At 38.8% G+C, this 26,914-nt stretch overlaps 2 protein-coding genes across 5 annotated transcripts in view; one reads left to right on the top strand and one right to left on the bottom strand.

Moving 5' to 3' along the window:
* The window catches only part of Ecm2 (extracellular matrix protein 2, female organ and adipocyte specific), a 31,226-nt gene extending 14,744 nt beyond the window's left edge, over positions 1-16,482 (bottom strand). For 2 of the 4 annotated variants that reach the window (XM_013026406.1, XM_013026407.1), the window contains exons 1-3: positions 6,622-6,910; positions 3,592-3,780; positions 539-1,126 (exon numbers count right to left, since the gene is read on the bottom strand). In XM_013026406.1, coding sequence (XP_012881860.1) covers positions 539-1,126; positions 3,592-3,780; positions 6,622-6,904 — 1,060 coding nt within the window. In that variant the 5' untranslated portion in view covers positions 6,905-6,910. Of the gene's footprint in view, positions 1-538; positions 1,127-3,591; positions 3,781-6,621; positions 6,932-16,319 lie in introns of those variants that run through there. The other 2 variants (XM_013026404.1, XM_013026405.1) reach the window with 2 other exon arrangements.
* The window catches only part of Cenpp (centromere protein P), a 183,444-nt gene that overhangs the window by 133,282 nt on the left and 23,248 nt on the right, over positions 1-26,914 (top strand). The gene's annotated exons all lie outside the window — the stretch shown is intronic.

The raw sequence follows: 26,914 nt of genomic DNA, 5'->3' as shown, positions 1-26,914 counted from the left end.
AACCATCCAAAATTTGGAAGTAGAGTTTTGGCTCAAAGTGGTACAGAACTAGCTTTGAGTAAAATAGCTCAAGGATTGAACCCAGGCCCTGAGTTTAAGCCCTATGGTTGACAAAAAAAAAAATTAATTGTGTGTTAGCCAGGCACCAGCTCATGACTGCAATTCTAGCTCCTCAGGAGGCTGAGATCTGAGGATCATGGTTTGAAGCCAGCCAGGGAAGAAGTCTGTGAGACTCTTATCGCCAGTTAACCACAGAAAAAGCAAGAAGTGGAGCTATTGGCTCAAGCATAGTAGAGTTCTAGCTTGAGCACAAAAGTTCAGGGATAGCACCCAGGCCCAGAGTTCAAGCCTCAGGACGAAATAATTATAATTTGGTTTGGAATTTATTCTTAATGGAGCCATTTTTCAGTGAGTGCCTGACTCTTTTGCACAATTCATATTATGAAGGTGATAAAATTAGTCTCTATTATGAAAGCAAAACGTAACATTCATAAAGTATTCATAAATGTACAAACTAAAACAAGTCAACATCTCTTACCTATGAGTTCCAGACTTGTTATCTCTGGTGCTGTCAGCGGTGGGATCTGGGTAAGGGTGGCATGGATGCAGCTGATGGTCTTGTAAGAGAGGGAGCAGCCCGTGGGCAGGCGCGGCCTGCCTCTGGGAAGAGCAGGGATGGGGACTCGGGAAGGCATTTGGAATACGTCTCCTCTTATGGTATCTTCCTCCTGTTCCTCCTGCTCCTCCTCCTCCTCCTTCTCTTCTTCCTCTTCCTTCTCTGCTTTCTCTTGATTCTCTTCTTCCTCTCCCCTTCCAGGATGCAGTCTTTGCTGTACTGACTTCTCTTCCCCAGGCCTCAGCTTTCTCTCTCTCCTGTTCTGCTCACTGTGAAGTTTGCTCTGATCTCTAGGTTCAGAAGTCTTTTTCTTATGCTCTTTATCTTCTTTAATTGCTTCTTCATCCTCCTCAGATTGAAGTGTTTCTTTATTGTGTACTTGGTCCATCTCTACCTGAGGTGGTGGCAGTTGCTTATGAAGTAAATCGGTAGCTTCTGTTTGTTCTGAAGAATCACCAGAAAATTCAGTTCTATCATTTAATGTTGCACCATTGGGAGGGGAATGGGAGACTAATGACCACACAAGTAGGAGATAGCAGGGCCAGTTGATGATGTTAATAAAGGAAAAAGTATGAAGATGAGAGATAAGTAAATATTATTCCCTCCACATGTTTAAATGCTATCTAAAGATGAAATGCTTCTTAAAATTTTTCCATGAAAAGTCTAATTGTAACTTTTCTTATGTTTTGTTAGATCTGCTGTTGATAATTTTTTGATCCCACATGCCTAGTTTTTACACAAAATAACTTAATTCTTATTTGTGCAAGAATATAGCACTACCTGATGTCTGAAGAGGGAATAATATTGTCATATGATGCAAAATGGAAAGCAGTCCTTTCGTAATACTAAAATGTTATCTTATGTAATACCTTTATAATAGATACTGTTGCATTCATCAGGGCTACTGATAAGGTAACAATTTATAGCCTATCAGAGATTTTAAAAGGTGCCACAGGATGTATATTTTACCTGATTACAGAAGTGTAACTTTTATAGCTTTATTATTATTGTTATTATCATCATCATCATTATCATCATCATCCAATTTTCTTTCAGTTTCTGATATCTTCTGGTTTCTGGTTTCTAATCAAATTACTGATAGAAAATTCTCCCTTTCGGACTGGGAAGGTGGCTCAGTGGTAGAGCACTTGCCTTGCATGCCTGAGGCCCTGGGTTCGATTCCTCAGCACCACATAAGCAGAAAACACTGGAAGTAGCGCTGTGGCTCAAGTGGTAGATTGCTAGCCTTGAGTTGAAGAGCTGAGGGGCAGCGCCCAGACCCAGAGTTCAGGCCCCACAACCAACAACAACAAAGAAAATTACTTTAATTTAGACTTCTGCACAAAATTGCTCTTTGTCCTTCCACAATGTTGGGGGTAAAATAGATAATAGCAGGAAGTTATTTTTAGCTTTATGCCTTTGGAAGAAAGTAGGGAAGACTTAGGTCTAGACTCAGTTATACTCTGAATAAAGAGTACTAAGGATGAGTACACAATACATATGATTTCTTCCAACAAAATTTAAAATTCACTTGATCCTCTCTCTCTTCCTTCACTGAATACTGTTTATAAACCATCTCCCAAAAGAAATCAGGAAATACAAATATTTGAACAAATAACTTGTGATAGCATTACAGTATATATTATAAAGTCAAGTTTTTTTTTTTCAAATCTCTAGCAAAGCATGCCAAAGGTATAGGAAAATATTAGTAAACTGAGGCTACCATATTAAAACATTTAAAATTCCTCCCATATGTCCAAGTTATTTTTCCAATATAACTTCAACCGTTCATGAATACTTAAATCTTTCATAAATACTCTTAAAAGTCTTGAAAAATGTGTTGGAATGTCTTGATCTTATCTTGTATTTTACTCCCTGGAATTAGTTTGTCTAAACAATCACATATCTAAACAGCATAATACTTAAATGGAATACCTGACAGTATGAAACAAAAATGCAATTCCTAAATATTCTAATATTCCTTCTGGCTGGCAGGAGATTTTTATAGACACTGAACCTGTGATCATCTGTTTTCATAGAAGTAATCTTCCTTCTATAGACAAGAGAAAATGTCTCTATCCTTTCTTGTCAAATTATTTACCAAGCATTTGTTTATTTTCATATGTCATTCAGCTTTTTTTTTGTAAGAGACCTTTCAAGGGTGCCCATTTGGTTAGTTTGAATCTCACTGAAGAAGGGGGATCAGGAACCAGGTGCGATGGTTCAGCCTGTAATCCTAGCAATCAGGAGGCTGAGATCTGAAGATTGTAGTTTGAAGCCAGACTGGGCAAGAAAGTCGGTGAGATTCTTATCTCCAATTAACCACCAAAAAGCTGGAAGCTGTGTTCAAATGGTAGTAACTAGCTGTGAGGAAAAAAGCTCAAGGACAGCAGCCAGACCCGGAGTGCAAGCCCCAGAACCAGCACAAAAAAATGGGGAGGAGCATAGTCAGTGAAAATCCAACAAAGCCAATGCTATGACTTCATGTGTGCAAAACTGCCACACAAGAAAATCATGCTCCAGGACACACTCCTGCATCTCCCTAGGATTTCACAGGCCTTGATGTGGGTTCCTGGATTGCCTTTGTGTGGTTGAGGCTTTGTGTTCTGCAGTAGAAACCACTCCTTTATTCAGTATCTTGGATTAAGTGAGAGAATGTATGTACAAACCAACGCAGAACCCTTAATACACAATAACTCAGTCTACTGTAGAAACTGTCACTGTATCACCAATGCTAAGGGTCAGATATGGGATATAATCCAACAGCTGTAACTATAAAGCCACAATCTGTTATGTGTGTACCCTCCTACATATTTCCCCAGATGTTTCTATGTTTATCAGCATTGTGCCATATTTCATACCCAAATGATGAAAGTTTATCATGATTTACACCTTAATGTAATGACAAGATAAAAACAAATAGAAGTTAAAGACTAAATCACATGTGACACTTTGTTTTGGCTAAATCTCTGTACCAGCATTAGAGCAGACCGGGCAGCATTCTCCATCAGGTACAACTGTGTAGGGGCACATCTGAGGTTGGCACATGGTTTTATCACAAAGCACTCTTCCATCTGAGCAGAGGCAGGTACTACAGGGATCAGGAGACCATACAGCTTTGTTGTACATGGTTATGCCCTTTACCAAGCAATGTCCCTTCTTTCCTATAAGAGAACAGTAGTACATTTAAATTTCTTAAGTAATTATCTGCATCTATGAACCAAAGTTAAACTGATATGGGTGTACATGAATAAGATTCTATGTACAGGACAGAAATGTCCTACAGATATAACCCTTTGAAGTACTTTGACTCTTCAGCTCCTCATTCAGTCACAGTGTGACCTCCTTGGGAAAACCTAACTGAATTGCATACCATAACAATATGGAAAATAAGTACAAAAAAACTCTTACAAGCCAGTGGCTTATGCCTGTAATCCTAGGTACTCAGGATTCTGAGATCTGAGGATCACAGTTGAAAGCTAGCCCAGGCAGGAAAGTCTGTGAGACTCTTATCTCCAATTAACCACTGGAAAACTGGAAGTGGTGCTGTGGCTCAAGTAGTAGAGTGCTCACCTTGAACAGAAGAACTCAGGGACAGGCCCAGAGTTCAAGCCCCATGACCGATCAAACAAACAAAAGAAAGACAATACATTACAAAAATTAGCAAAGAATTTGAATCAAGATTTCCCCAAAGAAGATAGACAAATGGACAAGAAGTCATGAAAGCATCATTAGTCATTAGGGACATATATAAATCAAAGATACAATAAAATCCTACTTCACGTTCACATGTATGAAGGTCCTAGGTATGTACTGAAAAGAAAACATGTTCAAAGCAAATGCTCAAAACGTACAGACACACACACACAAATGTTCATACTTGTGTCATGAACAATAGCCAAAAGATGGAAACAACCCACATGCCCATAAAGAATAGATTAAAAATAGGTAAAATATAAAATATTTTTCCATTTCAAAATATGTCAACTATAAAGAGAAGTAAGTTCTGATACAATCTAAACATGGACAAAACTTGAATACATACTCAGTGGAAGAAACCACATGCACAGAGCCATATAGAAGATGATTCTGTTTATATGAGATTTCCAGAATAGGCAAAAACACAGAAGGCAGATTAGAGTTGCCAGGGGTGAAGGTAGGTGGGAATGAAGGGTTGTGCACAAGCTTTTCTTTTGAAATGATGAAAATGTTCAGGGACTATATTGTATAGTCACAATTTATATTGAACACTATAAATTAGTATGTTTCATGTCATATGTGGTGATACAATAAAGACCACCAGAAAACAAATTGGGCAAGTAAGGAATGTTTAGTATGTATAGTCTATTTTATTTATAATATATATATATATATATACACCACTCACACACACACACAGATATAGATATATACCACTCTGTTCTATGTATTTGTTTAAAACTAAGCTGGGCTGCTTCTATTGTCCCAGTCATTCCAGAGCTAAGGCAGAAAAACTGCCACTATAGAAGGCTAATAGTTTCAGGCTAGCCTGTGTAGCATAATAAGACTCCATCTCAGATAGATAACTATAAAGGCAAATGAGAGACATAATATGTATACTACTTTGAGCTTGGATTGGAAATGAATGTTATCATTCTGTAGCAGTTAATGATACGCTATTATTACAGTCCATTTCTCTGCCTTCCTTTTAGAAGGATTTGGCTTTATTTAAACAATGTATAAGGTATTGGCCACAGATGATTATAAAGGATTTTTTGTCTTTTCAGTTTTATTTAGTGGTAGCATACCTACAGTATACTGTTTTCCAAACCTGAAAAAATATGGATTAATACATACTAGGGTTTTTTTTTTTTTCCTGCTTATGTGGTACTGAGGAATTGAACCCAGGGCCTCGTGCATGCAAGGCAAGCGCTCTACCACTGAGCCACCTTCCCAGCCCCACTAGGGTTTTTTTTTTTAAATGCCTACTTGAAAGCCTTTAAGTAACTCACATATATAATTCTAGCCACTAAGAAGGCTGATATATGAGTATCACAGTCCATAGCCAGCCTGAGCAGAAAAGTTCTTGAGACTTATCTCCAGTTAACCAGAAAAATGCTGGACTGGAGACATGGCTCAAGTGGTAGATTTCCAGACATCAGTGGAAAAGCTAAGCAAGAGCACAGAGTTCAAGCCCTGGTTCTCTCATGTTCTCATGCTTGAATTTTCTCTCTCTCTCTCCCTCCCTCCTTCTCTCCTCTCCTCTCTTTTTCTCACACATAAAACACGCAGTTGTGCTAGGCGCAGTGGCTTACACTGTAATGCTAGCTATTTGGAAGAGAAACATCAAGACAGTCAGAGTTTGAGACCAGACCAGGCAAAAAGTTACTGAGACTCTAGCTCAACAGTAAAAGCTGAGTGTGGTGGTATGTGCCTATCATCCCAGCTATAGTGTATTTATGAAGATTATAGTCTGGGCCAGCCTGAGCAAAAAGGACTGGAAAAATAAAAGCAATACTAGTATTGCTACAACAAAACACTTAGGTGAAATCTTTGACAGAATTTCCAGTCTTTCAGCCTTTATAAAGTCAGTTATTTGGTCTAAATTCATTGGCTTTCACTGTATTTGTGGTTGAGGTTGAAAAAATATTTAAGACCTGTGTGTTCATAAAATTGTTATTTCTATTCTAGATGATCTGGACAGATAATCTGTCATTATAAATGAAAAAACATTTTAGGTTTACAAGTATATTATCTGTTTTCTGATTGTGAGTACTTAAAATATGGGCATAATAAGTATGCTCAAAGAAAATAACTTCATCTTATAATACAGCAGTAAGTAATTATTTTGTTGTATAAGTATACTCACTAAATGTTTTTTTAATTATTTAAAAGTTTATGTTTAGATTAAACCAGAGGTACTGCAAGAACTTGACGTTTTCTTTGAAGATTTAACTTCAGAGTTATTCTTGTTTTCTTTCCCTCTTCCCTCTCCAACCTCCTCCTCCTCTTTCTCCATTTCTTACCTGGTAGCACATTATAGCTTGATTCTACTCCAGGAAAACTAAGAAAAGATTCAAACTTTTCCTCCACACTGTAATCAAAGTTGATCATGGGCAGTCTTGCTACTGGTGGAACAGTTATGGTTTGCTGAGTTCCGAGTTGTTGGTTTGACCTATGGTTGAGTAAAGAACTTTTCCTCAATCTTTTGTGGTACATTTTCCTCCTTTGTTTCTTAGGAGTTTTTTCATTTTGTCCAAAGTCAGTTTGAAAAATAAGAACAAAACAAAACAAAAATGCAAATTTCATGTTTGATTTTTTTTCACCAACCAATGTCTAGAATGAAACAAAATTTCAAAGTTAGTGATGAGTAAATTTTTATATCTGAACATTGGTTTCTAGCTGCCTAAATGCCTTAGTAGGAACTCTTTATAAACTAGCACTGATATGATATATATAATATTACTACCAAGTCAAACTTGGGAGTTTTTTTTTATGTCTTTGTTGCTAGACCAGTTTTGAGCAAAGTTATTCTGTATATGGCCAGATAGTAAATATCTCAGGCCTGTGAGCTGCATATTCTCTGTTATAACTATTCAACTCTCCTACTGTAGCATGAAATCAGCCATAAGCAATGTGTAGTGACTGGACCTGTGTCCTAATAAAATTCATAGTAAAAGGCAGTGGGCAGAAGTTAGCCATTGGGCTTCAGTCAACTCACCTCAATGTGCTATGGGCTTTTGATGATCTACCAAGGTTCCCTGTGACTAATATCACCCACAACCCCTTTCCCCAGCCCTTCCCTTTTTATTTTGATTGCTCGCTTTAAAAATTTCTTTTCATAAATGATTGTATGGTGGTACCATACAGAAGTAACTTGCAATAGCATCAGTGTAAGGAAGCAAAAGATAGGAAGAGGTCTTAATCAGCTGGTTTTGAGGGCAGTGAATGACCACTGCTCATGGTGAAGCTGGCAAACAAATGTGAGAAGTATATATTTATCCCCTTAGTGCCGCAGCACTGCTGATGCAGTCCCTGTGAAGTTGAATACCATGGGCAGGCAAAGAGAAACCTCCACAGTTATCTCAGGGACTGTCATCAGAGGATTCTCCTAGCCTAAAGTTATTCGTATCAGGAAATCAAAAATCAGAAGGCAAGACCATTTTCTTCAGGGTTTAACTCCCCAGGTGCACCCCACCCCCTCCCCCCTCCCCCACTGCCCACCTAGCAGCTCTTTTCCTGTGGCCCTCACTTAGGTCCCCTTACTGTCAGTATCCTGATGAAAACCCTCAATGAACTAGAAATAAAGGGGAATTTTGTCCATGTAATAACTTGTTTATGAAAAGCTTGAAGATAACATCACACTTAATGGTGAACTACAATATTTTCCTAAGGTCAGGAAAAATGCAAGAACATGCATGTGTAACACTTCTGTTCAAAACTTCACTGGATTTTTTGAGCTAGTACAGTGACAACATCAAGAAATAAACTGCATCCAGATTGTAGATAAACATTTTATCATTCTAGAAATAAGTTGTATGTATTTCCCCTTTCAGACCCAAATATATTTCGTCTTTCTACAAAATTTAAGGAGACTAGAACTTTAATTCTTAGCAATTGTAAGCTGGCATTTGCTAAGAAAACTCCAGCCAAATTGGAAAGGAAGAAGTAAAATAGACTTCATTCACAAGTATCTCAGTCATTTATATAGAAAATCAGATGGAATCTACCAAAGAGCTCTTATAACTAGCAACAAATTTTAGCAAGGTTCCAGGCTAGAATATCTGTAAAAATCAAGATTACTTCTATGTGCTATAGCAATCAGAAATAAATGATGAAAATAAATAATTCATAATACCATAATTGTGAATTATTTGTTTTTGTCAAAAGCTGGGTAAAACACGAGCCCTTAAAACCCTAAAATGATGCTGAGAAAAAGGAAATAAGATTTCCTATAAATGGAATTGTACACCATGTGTATGGTATATAATTTAAATTCTCAATTCTCCCCTAACTTAACCTATAGATTGGTCACAAAGTCAGTCCAAATTCTAGCCCTTTAGAAAATTTCACAAGCTAATCTAGGTATGATGGCATAAGTCTGTAATCCCAGCTATTTAGGAGGCTGAAACATAAGGGAATGGTAAGGTCAAGGGCAGCCTGAGCAACTCAGCATGACTTTTGACTAAAAAATTCAAAGGACTGGTAGTATAGGTCGCAAACAGAGCACTTGACTAGCATGTGTTAGGCTCTGGGTTTAATCCCCTGTATCCATCTATCCATCACTCTGTCTTATACACACACACTCTCTCCTTCCCCCCCCACAAAGAGAGAGAGAGAGAGAGAGAGAGAGAGAGAGAGAGAGAGAGAGGTTGATCCTAAATGGACATGGAAACTACAGTTAATACAGACTGTTCTATGGGGAAAGTATGTGAGTGAGTGCTGCTTCAGGATTAGGATGGCAGTGTGGCTGAGAAACAGGTGAAGGCAATCATTGGGGAACTTTGGAGGATGGTAAATATGCTCGTTTTCTTGGCTGTGGTCATAGTTTTACAGTAACTTAATTTTCACTTGTCTTCACCCCTGTATTTGGACAGGACTTCCACTTTATTTTCTGAACAAAAGGAGTTATGTGGAGTCATGCAAGTGAACCAAATATACAATCTAAAGTCATCTGAGGCACCTACTGTGGAGGACCTTGGGAACCAGGCTCTGAGCCTGATACCAGTTTAGACCTGAGGTCAGGAGATTATGTATCTGCATTGTTTTTAAGTTGTTAAAAAAGAAAATTGGGGCTAGGGATGTAACTCAATGGTAGAACATTTGTCAAGCATGGAAAGGCTCAGAGTTCAATTCTGAAAAGAGAGACTATTTCATGACATATTAAATCATAAGGAAGCATCATTTAAGTATACATAAAAGTTTCTTTGGAACACAGCTATACTCATTTGTTTATTGTTTATGATACTGGACTATACAGAGTTCATTGGCTGAAACAGACACTTGTAACATAGCCCACACAATCTAAAATATGTGACAGAAAAGTCTGCCAACTCACAATTTAAAGATTTGCTTCTCAAATGAAGGTGACTTTTCCCCCAGAAGACATTTAGCAATGTAGTAGTCATAATTGGGAAAGGCGGGCTGGGAAAGTGGCTCAGTGGTAGAGCACTTGCCTTGCATGCCTGAGGCCCTGGGTTCGATTCCTCAGCACCACATAAGCAAAAAGAAAAAAGCCGGAAGTGGTGCTGTGACTCAAGTGGTAGAGCGCTAGCCTTGAGCTGAAGAGCTGAGGGACAGCTCCCAGGCCCAGAGTTCAGGCCCCACGACTGGACCCAAAAAAAAAACAAAAAACAACAACAACAACAAAAAACAAACATCAAATTGGGAAAGGCAAGACAGGTCTCCAGAGGTAAGATGCCAAGGACACTGCACAAGATAGCCTGCTCTCACAAAAAATATCAGTAGGTTGAGAACCCTGATTTATAGAAATAATTTTTTTAACTTATTAGGATTTTAAGGTAGTTTTACTTTTTTTTTTTTTTTTCCAGACCTGGGCCTTGAACTTGGGGTTTGGGTAAGAAAGCCAGCCTGGGCAAGAAAGTCCATTAGACTCAATCTCACCAAAAGTCTGTAGCGGAGCTGTGGCTTAAGTAGTAGAATACTAGCTTTGAGCAAAAAAAGCTCAGGGACCACACCCAGGCTCTGAGTTCAACCTTCAGGATTGGCTTAATAAAATTAAGTAAAATAATAAAAAAAAAAAAGGGCTAGAGGTGTGGTTCACTGATCTAGTGACTGCTTAGCAAAGTAGGAAGCTTTGAGTTCAAACCTGTTACCCCCTAAAGGAAACAGTTTAAGACATCATCTAATATTAATGTAATATAGTTGCTTGCTTTTGTTTTGGTTTGATTTGGGAGGGGGGGATGCTTAATGTATTTTTGCATTATTTTACTTTTTTCTATTTTCTTGCTTCCTTTAAAATGAATGTTCAATGTTTTATCATTCCATTAGTAATTATACACTTTCTTTTCTGTTCTTTGCCAAAATTACTACATGTATTCTTGACTTATCAAAGTCTAATATATTAGACCTAATATAAAGGTCTAATATACCTTTACCTTTCCCAAAATAATGCAGGAATTGTATGAACTTGGACTCTGGTTACCCCATCCAGATAAATATATTCTCTTTCCATGTTTTTTAGTTCTCTTTAGATTTATAACTTCAAAAGATCATTAACATTTTCTTATACTCAACGTTCATTTCATTCAGGCTTTTTCAGCTTCAGCAGGCTGAAATCACTATTTGGGGCCACATTCTTTTTCTGTGAGAGATGGCCTGTGTATTGAAGAATATTAACAGCATGCCTGACCTCCACCACTATCCCCTTTCTTCCCATTTGTGACAACCAAAAATGTCACCATCCATTCCCAAAAGTAACCTGCCCCTCAGTTGAGAACCACTTGTTTAGATTTACTTGAACATTTATCCTTTCTATTTATCCTCATTCCTTCCTACATCTTGAATTCTCTATTGGGATTTTTTTTCTAATTAAAGGTATTCAATTTTCAGTAATTCTTTTTGTTCAAGTTTACTGAAGAGTGGCTGGTTCTTTTTGTTTGTCTGAAAATGCTATCCACGACTTCCATTCTAAAAGTACATTATTTGATACAGTATTTTAGGTTGACAAATATACTGTTCCAATTATCTTTTTATTTCTGTTGATTCTATTGAGTGTCAAGTCTCAATTATTTCTCCTTTAAAAGTAATTTGTTCTGCTTTTAAGATGTTTCCTTTGTTTTGGATTTCAGCTGTTTTACTCTGACACATTTAAGTGCAATTCTCATTTCTGTCGTGATAAGTATTCATAGCACATTTTGCATTTATGGCCCTTGAATTTGGAAATTTTTTATCCCTTATCTCTTCATCTAGTGCATTCTTTCCTCTCTTTCTTCTCTTTTCAGAACTACAGTGACTTGTGTAACAGGATCCTGGGTGTATTTGTTGTGTTGCTTTCTCTTTGAATTTCTGACCTTTTATGGCTTCATGATTTATTCTGGTTATTCATATTTTATTTTTTGTTGGTCATGGGGCTTGAACTCTGGGCCTGGATGCTGTCTCTGAGCTCTTCATCTGAAGGCTAGCACTCTCCCACTTGAGCCACAGCACCACTTCCAGTTTTCTGGTAGTTTATTGGAGATAAGAGTCTCATGGATATTCCTGCCTCGGCTGGCTTTGAACTGCAATCCTCAGATCTCAGCCTCCTGAGTAGCTAGGATTACAGGTGTGAGACAGCAGCGCCTGGCCTGGTTATTCGTTGTTTGTTTTTTGTCATTCGTGGGGCTTGAACTCTGGGCCTGGGTATTGTCCCTGAACTCTTCAGCTCAAGGCTAGTGCTCTACCACTTGAGCCACAGCCCACTCTGGTTATTCTTTTAAATGACCTGATTTGTTCCTGCTTGCCTTAGCTGTAGTTTATGTGTTGTTAAATTCACCCATTGGCTTCCTTGTTTCTTTTATTCTATCTCTTCATTTTCAAGTTTCCAATTCCTTGCTGAAAATTGTAATCTTGCAGTTTACATTTTTAACATATTAACCCTGTTTGTTTTAAAGTATATATATGAAAGCTATTTTCTGCATCCTGTTTCTGTTTCCATAGTGTTACTTCTTTAGGTGTTCAGCCATATTGTTTGTTGCCTCTTCATTTGTCTGATGATATTTGACTTAGTGTCAGACACTATAAAAAGTTACAAAAATACTTCAAGATGTAGAACAATGAATTTCCCATCCAAAAAAGATTTACATCTGCTTAGTCATAAGATGAAGATACTCCCAGTCCTCCATGGAATGACTCGAAGCTGGGCTTCAACATCTCCAATAATATCACATCTTGGGTCCAACTTGCAGCCCGCTGATTTCACCAGCGCCACTCTTCACCACCTCCCTGTTTGCTTGACCATATTTTTACTTTGTTTTCCTCTTGCCTCATAAGTCTGTGGTAAAGCTCTGTTAAGTTTCTCAGTCACCTCTACTGGAATCCACAGATGGTTCCAAAAGAAAATATTTTCTAAACCTCTCTAGTTTCTGTCCTCTTCCAAATACTGGGCCTGTTGTTTTTCTCGTTTTTCTGCATATTTTCAGCAAGTCAATGAATCTGGCTTCTTTCATCAGAGGAAACTTCCTCAGATTTCTTTTGTTTGTTGAAGAAACACACACACACACACACACACACACATTCCCCTTTCTCTTAAAGAATGTTATAGTTTGTAACTGCTTGTGATTCCTATATGTCTGAAAATGTCCTTTATAGTTGAAAATAAAATTACATCTTCAAAATTATTTTAATCATTTTCCTCAAATACTTTTTGACCAAATATATTGGTCTGTATATTTAGTGTTGATGAGAAATTTGACTGAAATTCAAATTAAATTAAAGGGATAATTCTCATCCCTTTGTAGAAATCTTTTTTTCTTCCTATGGCATTTTTTTTTCAAATTTTCAATGGTTTTTTTTTTGGGGGGGGGTCCGGTCGTGGGGCCTGGACTCTGAGCCTGGGCACTGTCCCTCAGCTCTTCAGCTCAAGGCTAGCACTTTACCCCTTGAGCCACAGCGCCAATTCCGGCTTTTTTCTTTTTGTTTATGTGGTGCTGGGGAAGCGAACCCAGGGCCTCATGCATGCAAGGCAAGCGCTCTACCACTGAGCCATCTTCCCAGCCCTCAATGTATCTTTCATCAGAAGTTTTAAGAGCTGGGCATCATGACTCACATCTGTAATCTTAGCTGAAGTGAAAATAGAGTGATCACAGTTTGAAAAAGTTATTTCTGGGGCTGGGAAGGTGGCTCAGTGGTAGAGCGCTTGCCTTGCATGCATGAGGCCCTGGGTTCGATTCCTCAGCACCACATAAGCAGAAAAAGCAAGTGGCACTATGGCTCAAGTGGTAGAGCGCTAGCCTTGAGCTGAAGAGCTGAGGGAGAGTGCCCAGGCCCAGAGTTCAGGCCCCCACAACCGGCAAAAAAAAAAAAAAAAGAAAAAGTTATTTCTTATCTCAAAGAACAAGCTAGGCCTGATGGTTCATACCTGTAATCCCAGCTACAGAGGAAGAATATATATGTAAGAGGATTTGCAGTATTACACTGACCTAGATAGAAACTGTAAGATCTATCTGAAAAATAATGCAAGCAAAAAGGTCTAGGGATGTAGCTCAGTAGAGTGTTTGACTAGCACGCACAGGCCCTGAATTCGAAGCCCAGAACTGTCAAAAGGAGAGCCAAGAGAGATGAACACATTTTACTATCATGTGTTTACTACTATAGTAGGTGGTTGTTTGATTTCCTGCCCCCCATCCCTGACATTTTTTTGTCAGTTGTGGGCCTTGAACTTTGGGCCTGGGTGCTGTCTCTGAGCTCTTCAGCTCAAGGCAAGCACTCTACTTACCACTTGAGCCACAGCACCACTTCCGGTTTTCAGATGGTTAATTGGAGATAAGAGTCTCATGGATATTCCTGCCTGGGATGGCTTTGAGCTGCAATCCTCAGATCTCAGCCTCCTGAGTAGCTAGGATTACAGGAGTGAGCCACTGGCACCTGGCTCCTTCTTGAGATTTTTTTTTGTTTTATTTTTTTTTTAATTTTTTTTTTTTTTTTTGTCGGTCGTGGGGTTCTTCTTGAGATTTTTAACTTAGAAACTTCTTTCTCACACAAGCTGTCCTTACTCTGTTTCCTCTCATGCTTATTCAGTGTTTTCCCCCTTTAACACATTCCCATCTCAGTTACTATCTCACCAAAAAGCTCACCATATTTCCCAGGACAGGTACATAGTTACATATTAATTTATAAAATAATCTTCTATTGTTTATCAGTATTTGGAAAGAGGAGGACAAGAAGACATCATGATGTTCACTTTGTTCTCTTGAATCTCAGTTGTCCTTTTTTTTTTTGGCCAGTCACGGGGCTTGAACTCTGGGCCTGGGCGCTGTCCCTCTTCTCTTCAGCTCAAGGCTAGTGCTTTAGTAGTCCTTTTTTATCCAGTCAAATCACCCTCTTCTAAGTCAGGCTCTACCTGGTTTTATCTGTGTGGACATGTCCCCACATCACCTTAGTTTGACAGCTAGCAATCAACTTCAGCACCAAACTTTTGCTCAGGATGCATTTATATTATTACTCCAGCCATTTCAGTAGCATTTCTCTAGGTCTAAACACTTTACTCATTTCAGTATTATTACTCTTAGTCACTGCAATTAGACTATATTTTAACAACTCCAAGATCTACTTTAGTTTCAGAAAAAAAGTGAGCATGCAACACATAATGGAGCAAATCCATTAGCTTTTTGGCACCTGAAATTGAAAAGGTTGATTCAGAGAAAGGTAGCTTGTTGGAAAGAACGAGCAGTAACCTCAAGGGAAGGAAATATGAGAAGTAGAGCTATGGGGCAGGAAGAGCTAGAATTTTCTTTTTTTGGGGGGGGGGGTCCGGTCGTGGGACTTGAACTCTGGGTCTGGGCACTGTCCCTCAGCTCTTCAGCTCAAGGCTAGCGCTCTACCACTTGAGCCACAGCGCCACTTCCGGCTTTTTTTCTTTTTGCTTATGTGGTGCTGAGGAATTGAACCCAGGGCCTCGAGCATGCAAGGCAAGCACTCTATCACTGAGCCACCTTCCCAGCCCCAGAGCTAGAATTTTCTAAGAATAGGTCCAATGGGCTCTGATGAACACTCATTCATCTGTGTAGACCCCTCAATCACCACAACCACCATGCTATGATGGGTAACACATGTTAAAAGTCAGGTCCTGGATATCAGGGCTTTGGAGATAAGCTCCCATGAGTCTTAGGAATCCTCTTTGTCCCTGAGCCTTGCCTATGTGAATGCTTAGGAGAAAGAGTGCCTGCCTAAGATCCTCACCCTCGGCCCTCTTTCAGTCTGTCTCCTTTCCCAGACTGACTCAAGTTTATCCAGAAACCTAAACAGATAAGTGCAGAGGTTGGCAGAGCTGTCCTAATCTTGACAAAACCAGCATCCAGGCTCATTAATACCTTTAAGTGCATTTTATGAAATAGCCCTTTAATACCAAGTTTACAATTGTCTTTTTTAGTGACTTACAGATTTTTCACTTGATACTTAATATTTAATTAATAATTTTATAACTGCATGGATATGTTTATAGATGAAAAATTTTATGACACTTATCACAATGCCATATTTATCAAGTAGTTTTTGTCTTTTTGGTACTTTTTTATTCATGTCAACATTCAATAATCATCTATAAACTCATGAACTTACTATTTCTCACTTAAAGCTTTTTCACCAATTGTCCTAAATAAGCTTTAAAACATCTAGAATCTTAAACTTACATGAAGTCATGATCTGTCTCTTATCCTTCAATCCATCCAACAAGCTTAAAATGAAACATGCTTTTAATTAATATTTATGTTTTAGGACTTAAAACTTGAAAAAATGAACATTCCAAGCCACTTTTTACTTCTACTTATCATATAATTCTGTCTAAACATTAAGATAATCCTAGTTCTGAAAAGTTTAAAGTACTTGGGAGATAATCATCCTGAAAAATAAAAACAAGTAAACAGAATAACAACACTTTGAACTTTAAAAAAATTATCAGCAAAGAGCTTATTTTCTCAAGGATTAAACACAGTTGCACATAAAATACCCATATATTAAAACCATTCCACATGCTTTAGTAGAAACTGAAAATTTAAAACTTTTTTACCTGGAAAGCTAAACTAAGTAGTCTTTGCTTGGTGTCATTTAAGTCTCCAGTTGAAAATGAAAGAAAATCAGAGCTTTCTTTAAAAACAAAGAACAGAAGAAAATGTTGAAAAATGTTAGCTGACTTCTTAGTAACATCTAAAATAACTGCTTTCCCTTGGGGATAAGTGCCTTTCGGTTCTTCATGAAGAAAATTAGCCAAGAAAATAACTAGGGAAAATGGTTACCAAGGGAATTTTTTTTTTTTTAATCACAGGAAAAGTGGAAAACATCAGCGAGAGCTGGGGGAGGGAGCATTTCCTTTTAGGCTGAAAAGGCAGAGCTAGAGTCAAAGAAATGAGCTTAAGAAATCTGTGGTTTTCCAGGCTGTTTGCATGAACAATCTCAAGTTCACACCAGCCAGTTTTTCTCTTTAGCTTTATCAAACTTCAGGGATGATGTTCTTGTTGGACAAGAGACTGTAATCTATCGATAATCTCTTCTAAACTAGATTATCATTACTTAAATTTCCTCTTCCTCTCTTGTCCATCTGCCTACCACCTTCACACACAATGCTGTAAACAAAAACTGGTTACATATTACCGCTTTTGGAAAGTTTGTAACTTTTAATCACTAAGTCATAAAAAGAAATCTCACAAGAGACATGTACAGCTCTTAATTGCCTTGTTAATCTAGAAACTTAGTTGCCTACTTCCGCCTCCAGCTTCTTCATCTGTTCATGGGCAAATGAGAGATAGGGCAGGATTCCAAACCCAGCTCTGCTGCCTGTGGGCGCCCTTGATTCAGTTGCCCAGTGCTTCTCACTGACAGTTATTCTTCTGTCTAGACAGTATTGACCTTTCAAGTTTTGGGAGATATGAAAGAATAATATAAGGAAAGCAACTAACTTGGTGCCTATCATTAGATTTATGACTAAGAACTGTTTTAAAACTCAATTCTACTTCCAGGGTCCAGATTACTTGTCAAAGAAGAGCTAAATACTTGTTTTCACCAAGTCTTAAAATGACCTGGATAGACCAACTTAAGATGATGGTTTTACATGATAGACCACCGAAATTCCTAAAAGTAATGGAAACTTTTCAAAATATAGAACTGTCCTGCAAAGTAATAAGTAGTACTCTTAGAACATGTAATTTTAAGAAATTCCTTAGACTGAAGGCAGTGCCATATGAAGGAATATTCCATGGCCTAACTATGTGGGAAATGACAACCGTGGGTCTTCTAGGCTTGGGAATTCCAGATCTGTGAGGTTGGATGGAAAACTACTTCTGAGGATTAAGAAGAGGACCCAGTCTAACTGACGTATCCATTATTTGCTCGCAGAATATGCATCACTGACATCCACAAGCGCATCCACTTCATTCAAGAGGATGGGTAGTGACATGAGTGGCTAGCAGAACAGAAAGCTACCATGTTCAAAACCTAGCTGTAAATGCAACCCAACTTCAAGCACAAATCACATAAGTTTCATCTCCATTTTCAAAGCTTTCGGTTATTTAATCTTAAATTCTTAAAAGCAGGTAGTTCAGGGTTACTAAACATTTAAGAAGAGTCTAACATTAGAGATTAAGACACACACACATACCCGTGTGTGTGTGTGTGTGTGTGTGTGTGTGTGTGTGTGTGTCCAGGGACAACTTTGGAGATTAAAATTTTGCTAACACACATGAGAAACTCAGTAGTTATATTGGGAAATAAAAGTAAGACAGCCTTCTAAAAAATAGGACCAAATGAAAAGAAAAGTAGATGAAAACAGAGCAGGTACAATGAGAGAACAAAGAGAAGTTCAGTATCTTGTCAGGAGTTCCAGGGAGAGAAAACGGAGAAAATTGTCTGTCCAAGTCAATAAAGAAAAAAATTCAGAGGAATGTCACAGGACTGAAGAAGAAGGTAAGCTGGAGGAAAGAGGCTGTTGAGCATAACAGATGAGACCTGACTGACATCAAGGCACCTAATTTTGAAATGTAGGAGACCTGGGGATAAAGACCAAAAAATCATCCTAGATACTTGCATTGATGAAAATAAGTCATCAATTCATGGATTACACTGACTTCAGACTGCTGAACAGCAGCTCTGCAAACAAGATGGTAAATAAATGCTTTAAAAATTCTGAAAGGGATTGAATTGTTCTCAATAAAAGAGCATTACCAGACAACAGAAAAACAATGAGCAACCCAGTCCACAAATGGGCCAAAGCAGTTCACAGAAGAGGAGGTGTCAGTGGTGAGTAAAGAGAAGACAGTAGTTTCTTAGACTCAGTAAAAGTCAAGAAATATACGTTATAACAGGTTGCATTATTATTGCCAGAGTCAAGTATTGATTACACAAGTTTGGGCTTAGAATTAGATTGTCCAAATAGCTCCAACATAGGCTTGAAGACCACTGCCAATCAAAAATCACAGCCTGATTTGAAACATGTATTCTGTTGGGGGAGTGGGGACGGATGTTAATGACATGCCCTATTGGCCAGTCTGGGGAGCAAACAGAAGCTACCATGTTTTTGTGTACAGTCTAACAATAGCTATACTGTCTATCCCCACCCTTCACCTCTAGATATCTATTATATATTTTTAAATTTATTTTTGTCGGTCCTGGGGTTTGAACTCTGGGCCTGGGCTCTGTCCCTGCGCTCTTCAGCACTAAGCAAGTGCTCTATCACTTGAGCCACAGCGCCACTTCTGGTTTTCTGGTGGTGAATTAGAGATAGGAGTCTCATGGACTTTCCTGCCTGGGCTGGCTTTGAACCACAGTCCTTAGATCTCAGCCTCCTGTGTAACTAGGATTACAGGCATGAGCCACTGGCACCCAGCCTAGATATCTATTACAGAAAATCATCTTTCTGTGCAAAAATGTCCATCCATGGAAGTACTTTGAAGTGCTACAACATGGACTTAACAAAGAAAAAAAAAGAATTTAATCTACTATGCAAAATTGACCCTAGTATACCCAGAGGAAAAAAGATATTCCAACCTGTACATACATTATGATCATGCCTTCTTTTGATATGTGATTTAGCATCTTACTGGTGAGCAAACTGGAAGAAATTACCAAAAACTACTAATAGTAGTTATCCCTGTATGATGGAATTAGAAGGAATGTAGTTTGTGTTTTGTTTTATTTTCTTTATAATGTTTTAGCTTTTTATAACAAGAATATAAACAATAAACACCAGAAGCACTCTTAAAGCAATAGCATAGGGAAATAACAATAATTACCTTGTGAGACTAACAAGTTGGAGAAAGCCAAATTTTGCAATTTTTGAGGCCACTTCTCTGGAAACTTGTGGTTTAATGGATGGTTACATGAGCCCTTTTGCAGAACTACTTTAGCCACACCAAGTACATGGAAAACGCTGGTATTACATTTTCTCCTACTCATTTTATTATTGCAGGCATAATGATATCCTCATACTTGGCTAAGACAGTGCTCTAGAGGAGTATTATGTAGGTTACCAAAAGGACCAGAGCAAGTAGCACCAGTACCACAGCTTTCTATCTGCAAGGACCTTGGAATTTATTGTAGGTACCAGTTGAGGACAGTATTTTTACCTTGTGTCCCAGATTGAGTTTTTCTTTTGTTAGATATAAACCCCCGGGGGTAGGGTTTTTTTAGAGGAGAGTCCTCACAAATTACATAAAATTTAAGGTAAATAGTTAAAACTTCTAGTTTTGTATATCCAGTAGTGGGAAATTAGATGATTTCCCCTTTTCATAGAAGTAACCCAAAAACTATATCACATACAAATCATCTTAAAATCATTAATAAGGAGAGAAGATCACTGGGCCCAGATCTAGAGTATATGTGGCCTTTTGCCTTGGGGTATGTTTTGGTACCTTTGTCAAAAATGAATTGTCTATCAATGCGTGGATTTTATTTGTGGGCACTCTATCTGTTCCGCTGGTCTCTGTCCCTTTATATTGCCCCAGTACATCGGCACTTGCCTGAGGTGAAGGGGTAGAAGGATGGGAAGAACTGTTACTGAATAATATGGTTTCTTTTTTGGGTGATCAGAATGTTTTAAAGATAGGGGGCAGAGGCTGGGAATATATTGCATAGTGTTTGCCTAGTGAGTGCAATTCAGGAACTGATCCCCAGCAGAGAAAAGAAAATATTTTAAGTAATGATACATCTGTATCAGAAAGATAGCAACTCAGTGACGCCAACACTGTCTTAGAGTATTGGAAGAAAATCTTAAATTTCAAGTAAAGGAAGAATTGAAAGAAGGGAATAATTGAAAGAAATAAAAGAAGTGAATAATTCATAGTTAAAAAGGTCTGACCAGAGCATGTCCTGGTTAATCAATATTTCAATGTTTGACTCTGGAAGAATTCCAGAGATGTTATCACTTTACCACTGGAATTGAACAGGAACAAGTTTCTGGTAGGTGGTCTCCTAAGCTTTGGCTGTTTTTTATAAGATGATAAGAATATGGCATTGTTTGTTTAAGAGACAGTTTGCCTTCTTTCATGATTATATATGAATCCTGTTCTTCCTAAAGCCCAAGGTAGTTAAAGTTTACCTGGGGCAAAGAATGGTTCAGATCAAAGAGAACAGATTCAGAGGGAGAAGAGAAGGCATGAGTATATAGTTTTCAGTTAATTCAGACTTAGCAAAAGCAGCTTTTAAGTTGCCTTTTACAGTGATTGTTTCCAACTATGAATATACTAAAAACCATTGACTTGTATATCTCCAGGTGTATATATGATTCATAAGTACATCTCAAGCTCTCACAACAAATGAATACTGTGTGATAAAATACTGCAGGTTATATCTTTCTGGGTCACTAAAGGCCAATGCAGTGGAAAGAAAAGGAATAAGGAAAATCTGTTATTTCTAGACTGTATATAGAAAATATGAAAGAATTTTCCATTGAATTATTAAAATCATCTTTAGTTTTCTGGAGATACAATTAACATATAAAATGATATTTTACATAGTGAAAGAATAAAATCAAGGAAGAGATATTTTTTGAATATCATTCATTTTAAAAAATATATGACATATTTAGAAATAACCATTAAAAATGAGTAAGCTATTCTGAGATAAATTTATAATGCATGTGCGTGCGCGTGCGTGCGTGCGTGCGTGTGTGTGTGTGTGTAAACATTCCAGTCTTGGGGCTTGAACTCAAGGCCTGAACATTGTTCCTGAGCTTTTGTGCTCAAAGCTAGCACTCTTCCACTTGAACCACAGTTCCACTTCCTGCTTTTTGTGGTTAATTGGAGATAAAAGTCTCACACATTTTTCCTGCCCAGGTTGGCTTCGAACCGCAATCTTTATTTCTGAGCCTCCTGAGTAGCTAGGATTGCAGATATGCGTCACCAACACCTGGCTAATTAATAAAAAAGAATTTGAGTGAAACTGCTTATGTTGATGAGGAGAAAATAACTATACCCAGGAAATGGAACATTCATTCTTGCATCTTTATAGTTGATAAAATCTCATTTAAATCCTACAGTTTATATAGGTACTGGTATATACCTACTACACATACGTACATGCATGTGGAATGCACATGTATGTGGCATACATGTGTGCACATGCACACGTGTGTATTCTAACATGTATATGGAAATGCAAAGACCAAAGAAAAACCAAGATGCTTCTGAATAAGGAAATAGTGTCTTTCTATCCCAAATATCAACTCTTAGCATAAAAAGCTATAGTAACTGACTTTGATAATGAAAGAAGGATAAACAATAGGCAATAAAACAGAAAAGGTGCCCAAAGGTACACCTGGCCCTTGACTTGTGAGAGAAGAGGGTCTGGCGCATGGTGGGTAGTCCCTGTGTCATACAGAAAATGTGAAGGAACTGAGGAGGAAGACAAAGCAGACTGCAGACAGGAAAGCAGACTGTGGAGTTGTTCTGTTTTGTGCTCTACAGATTAGAATCAGTAAAGTTACAGGCAGGCTGATTTGGGATTAATTTTTTTTAATTAGGGGTGACACTGATCAAGATACATTGTATTCATAAACTGCTTTGTAAAATGGTAATTCTGTTTGTACAACTAGTTAAAGATTATAAAGTAATTTTTAAAAATATTAAAGGCAGCTAGGCACCGGTGCTCACACCTGTAATCTTAGCTACTCAGGAGGCTGAGATCTTAGGATTGAGGTTCAAAGCCAGCCAATAAACCACTAGAAAACTGGAAGTGGTGCTGTGGCTCAAGCGGTAGAGGCTTGCCTGAAGCTGAAGAGTGCAGGGAAAGTGCCCAAGCCCAGAGTTCAAGCTCCACAACCAACAACAACAACAAAAAACTGGGTTGGGAAGGTGGCTCAGTGGTAGAGTACTTGCCTTGCATGCATGAGGCCCTGGGTTCATTTCCTCAGCACCACATACGTAGAAAAAGCAGGAAGTGGTGCTGTGGCTGAAGTGGTAGAGCGCTAGCCTTGAGCTGAAGAACTGAGGGACAGCGCCCAGGCCCAGAGTTCAGGCTCCATGACTGACCAAAAAAATAAATAAAATTAAGGCTGCTCTGGGAGCAGGTGGCTCATGCCTGTAATCATAGCTACTCAGGAGCCTGAGCTCTCAGGACCACAGTTCAAAGCCAGCTTGGGAAGGAAAATCCATGAGAGTCTTTTTTTTTTTTTTTTTTGTTGGGTTGGGGCTTGAACTCTGGGCCTGGGCGCTTTCCCTCAGCTTTTCAGCTCAAGGCTAGTGCTCTACCACTTGAGCCACAGCACCACTTCAGTTTTCTGGTGGTTTATTGGAGATAAGAGTCTCACGGACTTTCCTACCTGGGCTGGCTTTGAATCTTGATCCTCAGATCTCAGCCTCCTGAGTAGCTAGGATTACAGGCGTGACCCACTGGGCCCCGGCTCTCATGAGACTCTTATCTCCAATTAACCACCAGAGGGGGGGAGGGGGAACAGAAGTGGCACTGTGGCTCTAGTGGTAGAGCAGTAGCCTTGAGCTGAAGAGCTGAGGGACAGCACCCAAGTCCAGAGTTCAAGGCCCACAACCAACAAAAAATAAAAATAAAATATTAAATGCTGAATGTGGTTGTATATACCTGTAATCCCAGCACTGGGGGGGGGGGGCTGAGGCAGGTGGATCATGGCTAAAACGTTGCTAGACACTACATGTGTTCTCAAATTCTCCAACAAAATCTCATTATAATTATCCTCCACTTTACAGTGGAGGAAAACTGAAGCATTACAGCAGCTGAATGATAAACTTAACTTGCTGATAAATGAAAACACAGACAAGGAACCCCAGGTATTCTGATTTCCTTTTCCTGTAGCACTCAAGGTAAAGCTTCTGGTCAGCATTTCTTTCTTTCCCCAACACGCACCAAAAAGCACATTAACACATGCCTACTCTCTCCCTGCTTCATACTCCTATAAATCTACTGATTTCAGTTGAAAACCAGATTGCTCATTACCTAGAGAGATTCAATGACAGATAGCTGCTATGAGGACCTGGCTCAGACCCTGGCCAGGTTACTTACTGCCTCAGCAAAGCCTGCCTGAGTCATATGCCTCCTCTGGGATTCATACTTTTATTGAGGGGCAGGCAGCACTGAATTCAATTCAGGGTTTTGTGCTTGCTAGGCAGGGGATCTACCACTTGAGCCATGCACCCAGCCCTCTTCAGTTATTTTTCCAAACAGGTCTCAAATTTATGCCCAGACTGGCCTAGATTATGCCTAGATTATGATCCTTCTATTTACATCTTACACACAGTTGGTGATACAGGTACGTACCACCGTGCTCAGGTCTTTATGTGTTGAAATGGGAATGGAGGTATCAATCTTTTTTTTCTTTTGTATCTCCTCCAGGCTGGTCTTGAACCACAATCCTCCACATCTGTTTTTCCCATGTAGCTATAGCCACAAGTATGATCCACTATATCTAGCTGGGACTCAGATTTCTAAGCATTAACATAAGATCTTAGGTTGATTCTCTCAGGCATTATATAATGTGGTATTCTAGCTTTGAAAAGCAGGCAGCCCTAGCCACGGCCTCCAGAATGTTCTTTTCCCTGTAATTTTCCTCCTGAATTCCCTGAAACCTATGCTTAGCATGAGATTGATGAGAGAATTGCACATATGGTCGTTTTAACATTGACTGGGGATGAGGATTCTTTTCCACTGATATACTGTCTGAAAGAGATGGCTATAAACCAGGGTGACCACAGTATTTACAAAGGTATTTAATGAAAAAGAAGACCTTGGCAACTCATGAAACCCATCACTCATGGTGGTGGGATAAAGAGACATTCACTTGAGGTTTAATAAATCAAAACATAGTGTTTGTCATAGCCTCATTTTTTCCTCATTACAGATGGATGATGATATCATTTTCATTTCCCTTGGAATCTTTTTGTGTCCAGGAAAAGGAAAGACTAACGTTAACTGCATTTCTTATGCTGTATTTTTATTTTTAAGAAGAATCTTAGTTTTTACCAGATATGTGGAGGTTCTGTCTCTTTCTCCCTCCCCTCCCCTCTCTTCCTCTTTTTCTCTCCCCTCTCTCTCTCTCCCGCTCTTTCTCCCCCCCTCCTTCCCTCTATCTCCTCTTTGTGTGTGTGTGTGTGTGTGTGTATGCGCACGCGCACACGCCTGCATGCATGCCCACATGTGTGAAAAAGGATTGACCTGGGAGTATTCTATGTGCTAAGTATAAGTTGTACTACTGAGCTATAACCCATCCCCAGAAGATTTTCAGTTAGCTTTCCCTCCCTCGTTTTCTCCATATGAAACTGTTGATATATTTTTTCAATACTGGGGATTGGACTAAGGGTCTCATGGATACTAGGCAAGCACTCTCTGTATCCCTGAACTGCACACCTAGTTCTGCAATACTAATGTTAAAAAGAAAACTAGAACTTTTCCCCAAACTGCAGCAGAAGAAAAATTTCATAATTGTTGAGAGACATAAAGAAGAAAACTAAAGCCAGGTACCAGTGGCTCATGCCTGTAATCCTAGCCACACAGGAGGCTGAGATCTGAAGATTATGGTTCAAAGCTAGCCCAAGCAGGAAAGTCTGTGAGACTATTACCTCTAATTAACCACCAGAAAATCGGAAGTGGTGCTGTGGCTAAAGTGGTAGAGCACTTGCCTTGAGCTGAAGAACTCAAGGACAGCATCCAGACCCAGAGTTCAAGCCCCATGACTGACCAAAAAAAAACACAAAAAACTAAAATCATAAGGACAACATAGATGTGATAAATGGTGTATAAATAGCATTTCATAGTACAGTGCTTGCCAAAGTGAAGAGTTTGAGGGTTCCCACTTATTAGGCACAAATAAGTGTAACATCTACCTTGCCACAGTGAAGAAATATTAATGTTTTGTTACTGTTAGTAAATCTGTATTATTCTGCTCAAACCTCAAGCCTCTACTTTCCGATTGCTTGTTCTTTTCTTCGTTAAATATCTCTTCCAAGAAGGGACCTCCAACTCCACAGGTCTCCCTCTGCACAACAGGCGTGCCTCTCTACCTCCTTTAGATTATGAATGAAAATTTCTGTTTCCTCCAAAAATTTTGTAAGATCCTTGTGGATTTACACTTATGTGTATCTGTGATTAAGTTATAAATAGATTTTTATAAAGTGCATTTTCAGTTCATCATTGAAATGCATAACAATAATGCATAGACCTGACAGTTGACTAGAATAAAAAAAATCTCTAAGATATCAAATTTACTGTCTCTGTATTAAACAATGGCTTGAGGCATAGCTCAGTGAGAGAGCATAGCCTTACCATGTCCAAGGCCCTGTGTTTAGTCCCCAAGACTACAATACAAAACAAAGCCAAGTGTGAGCACTTCTGTGATTGGAGAAATGCCAGCTGTTTTGGAAACAAGCAAGAGAGTATTACGTGCAGTTAGTCAGAAGTGTATAGCAGCAATCAGCACAGATGATCCCCTGCCTCCAAAACCTTTAGTCTTGTGTTTTACAGCCCCACTCTGTTTTGTCTCACTTCTCCATCTCTTTTGGTAGTTGTTCCTCCTCCTCTTTTCCCTCCTCCTCCTTTAAGGAATCATGGTGGTCATGATGCTAAAAGTTAGAGTGAAATGGCCAGATCATATACAACAGGCTTTGGAAATGGCATTGAAGGCTAAACGAGAAGAAGCTAATTGGGCTGCATTTTGAAAAGAAATGGAAATGAGATACCATTTAAAGACTACTGTATTAATTTAAGAAAGGGAGATTTTAGCTGGGCACTACTGGCTCACACCTGAAACTGCTCAGAAGACTGAGATGTGTGGATCACAATTTGAAGAAATTATAGAAAAGGCCTAAAGATTCCATCACCAAATAATCTACAAAAAACTAGGCTGGAGGTGTGGTTGGTGTGGTAGAGCACCAGCCGTGAGCAAAAACAGCCAAGTGAGAGCTTGAAGTCTGAAGTTTGGCACACGTACACACACAGACTGTTGAGCAAGGTTTACAGGAAATAAAGAGAATTCTGCAACTAGCCACAGAACAAGAACTTTCATAGATTAATGGACATATCAAATGGACTATTTGGGTCATTTTATCAAAAATGCCAAGCAGTTCTATTCTAGCATTTATCTTACAAATTGTTGTACAAATATACACAAACCTCTTTATGGATATTATTGGAAGATAGAAAGTAGTAAAAAGC

Source organism: Dipodomys ordii, unplaced genomic scaffold, assembly GCF_000151885.1.
Source record: "Dipodomys ordii isolate 6190 unplaced genomic scaffold, Dord_2.0 Scaffold93, whole genome shotgun sequence".
Taxonomy (NCBI): Eukaryota; Metazoa; Chordata; class Mammalia; order Rodentia; family Heteromyidae; genus Dipodomys; species Dipodomys ordii.
The sequence above is the reverse complement of the archived record's forward strand: the minus strand, read 5'-3'. Positions and strand labels throughout refer to the sequence as shown.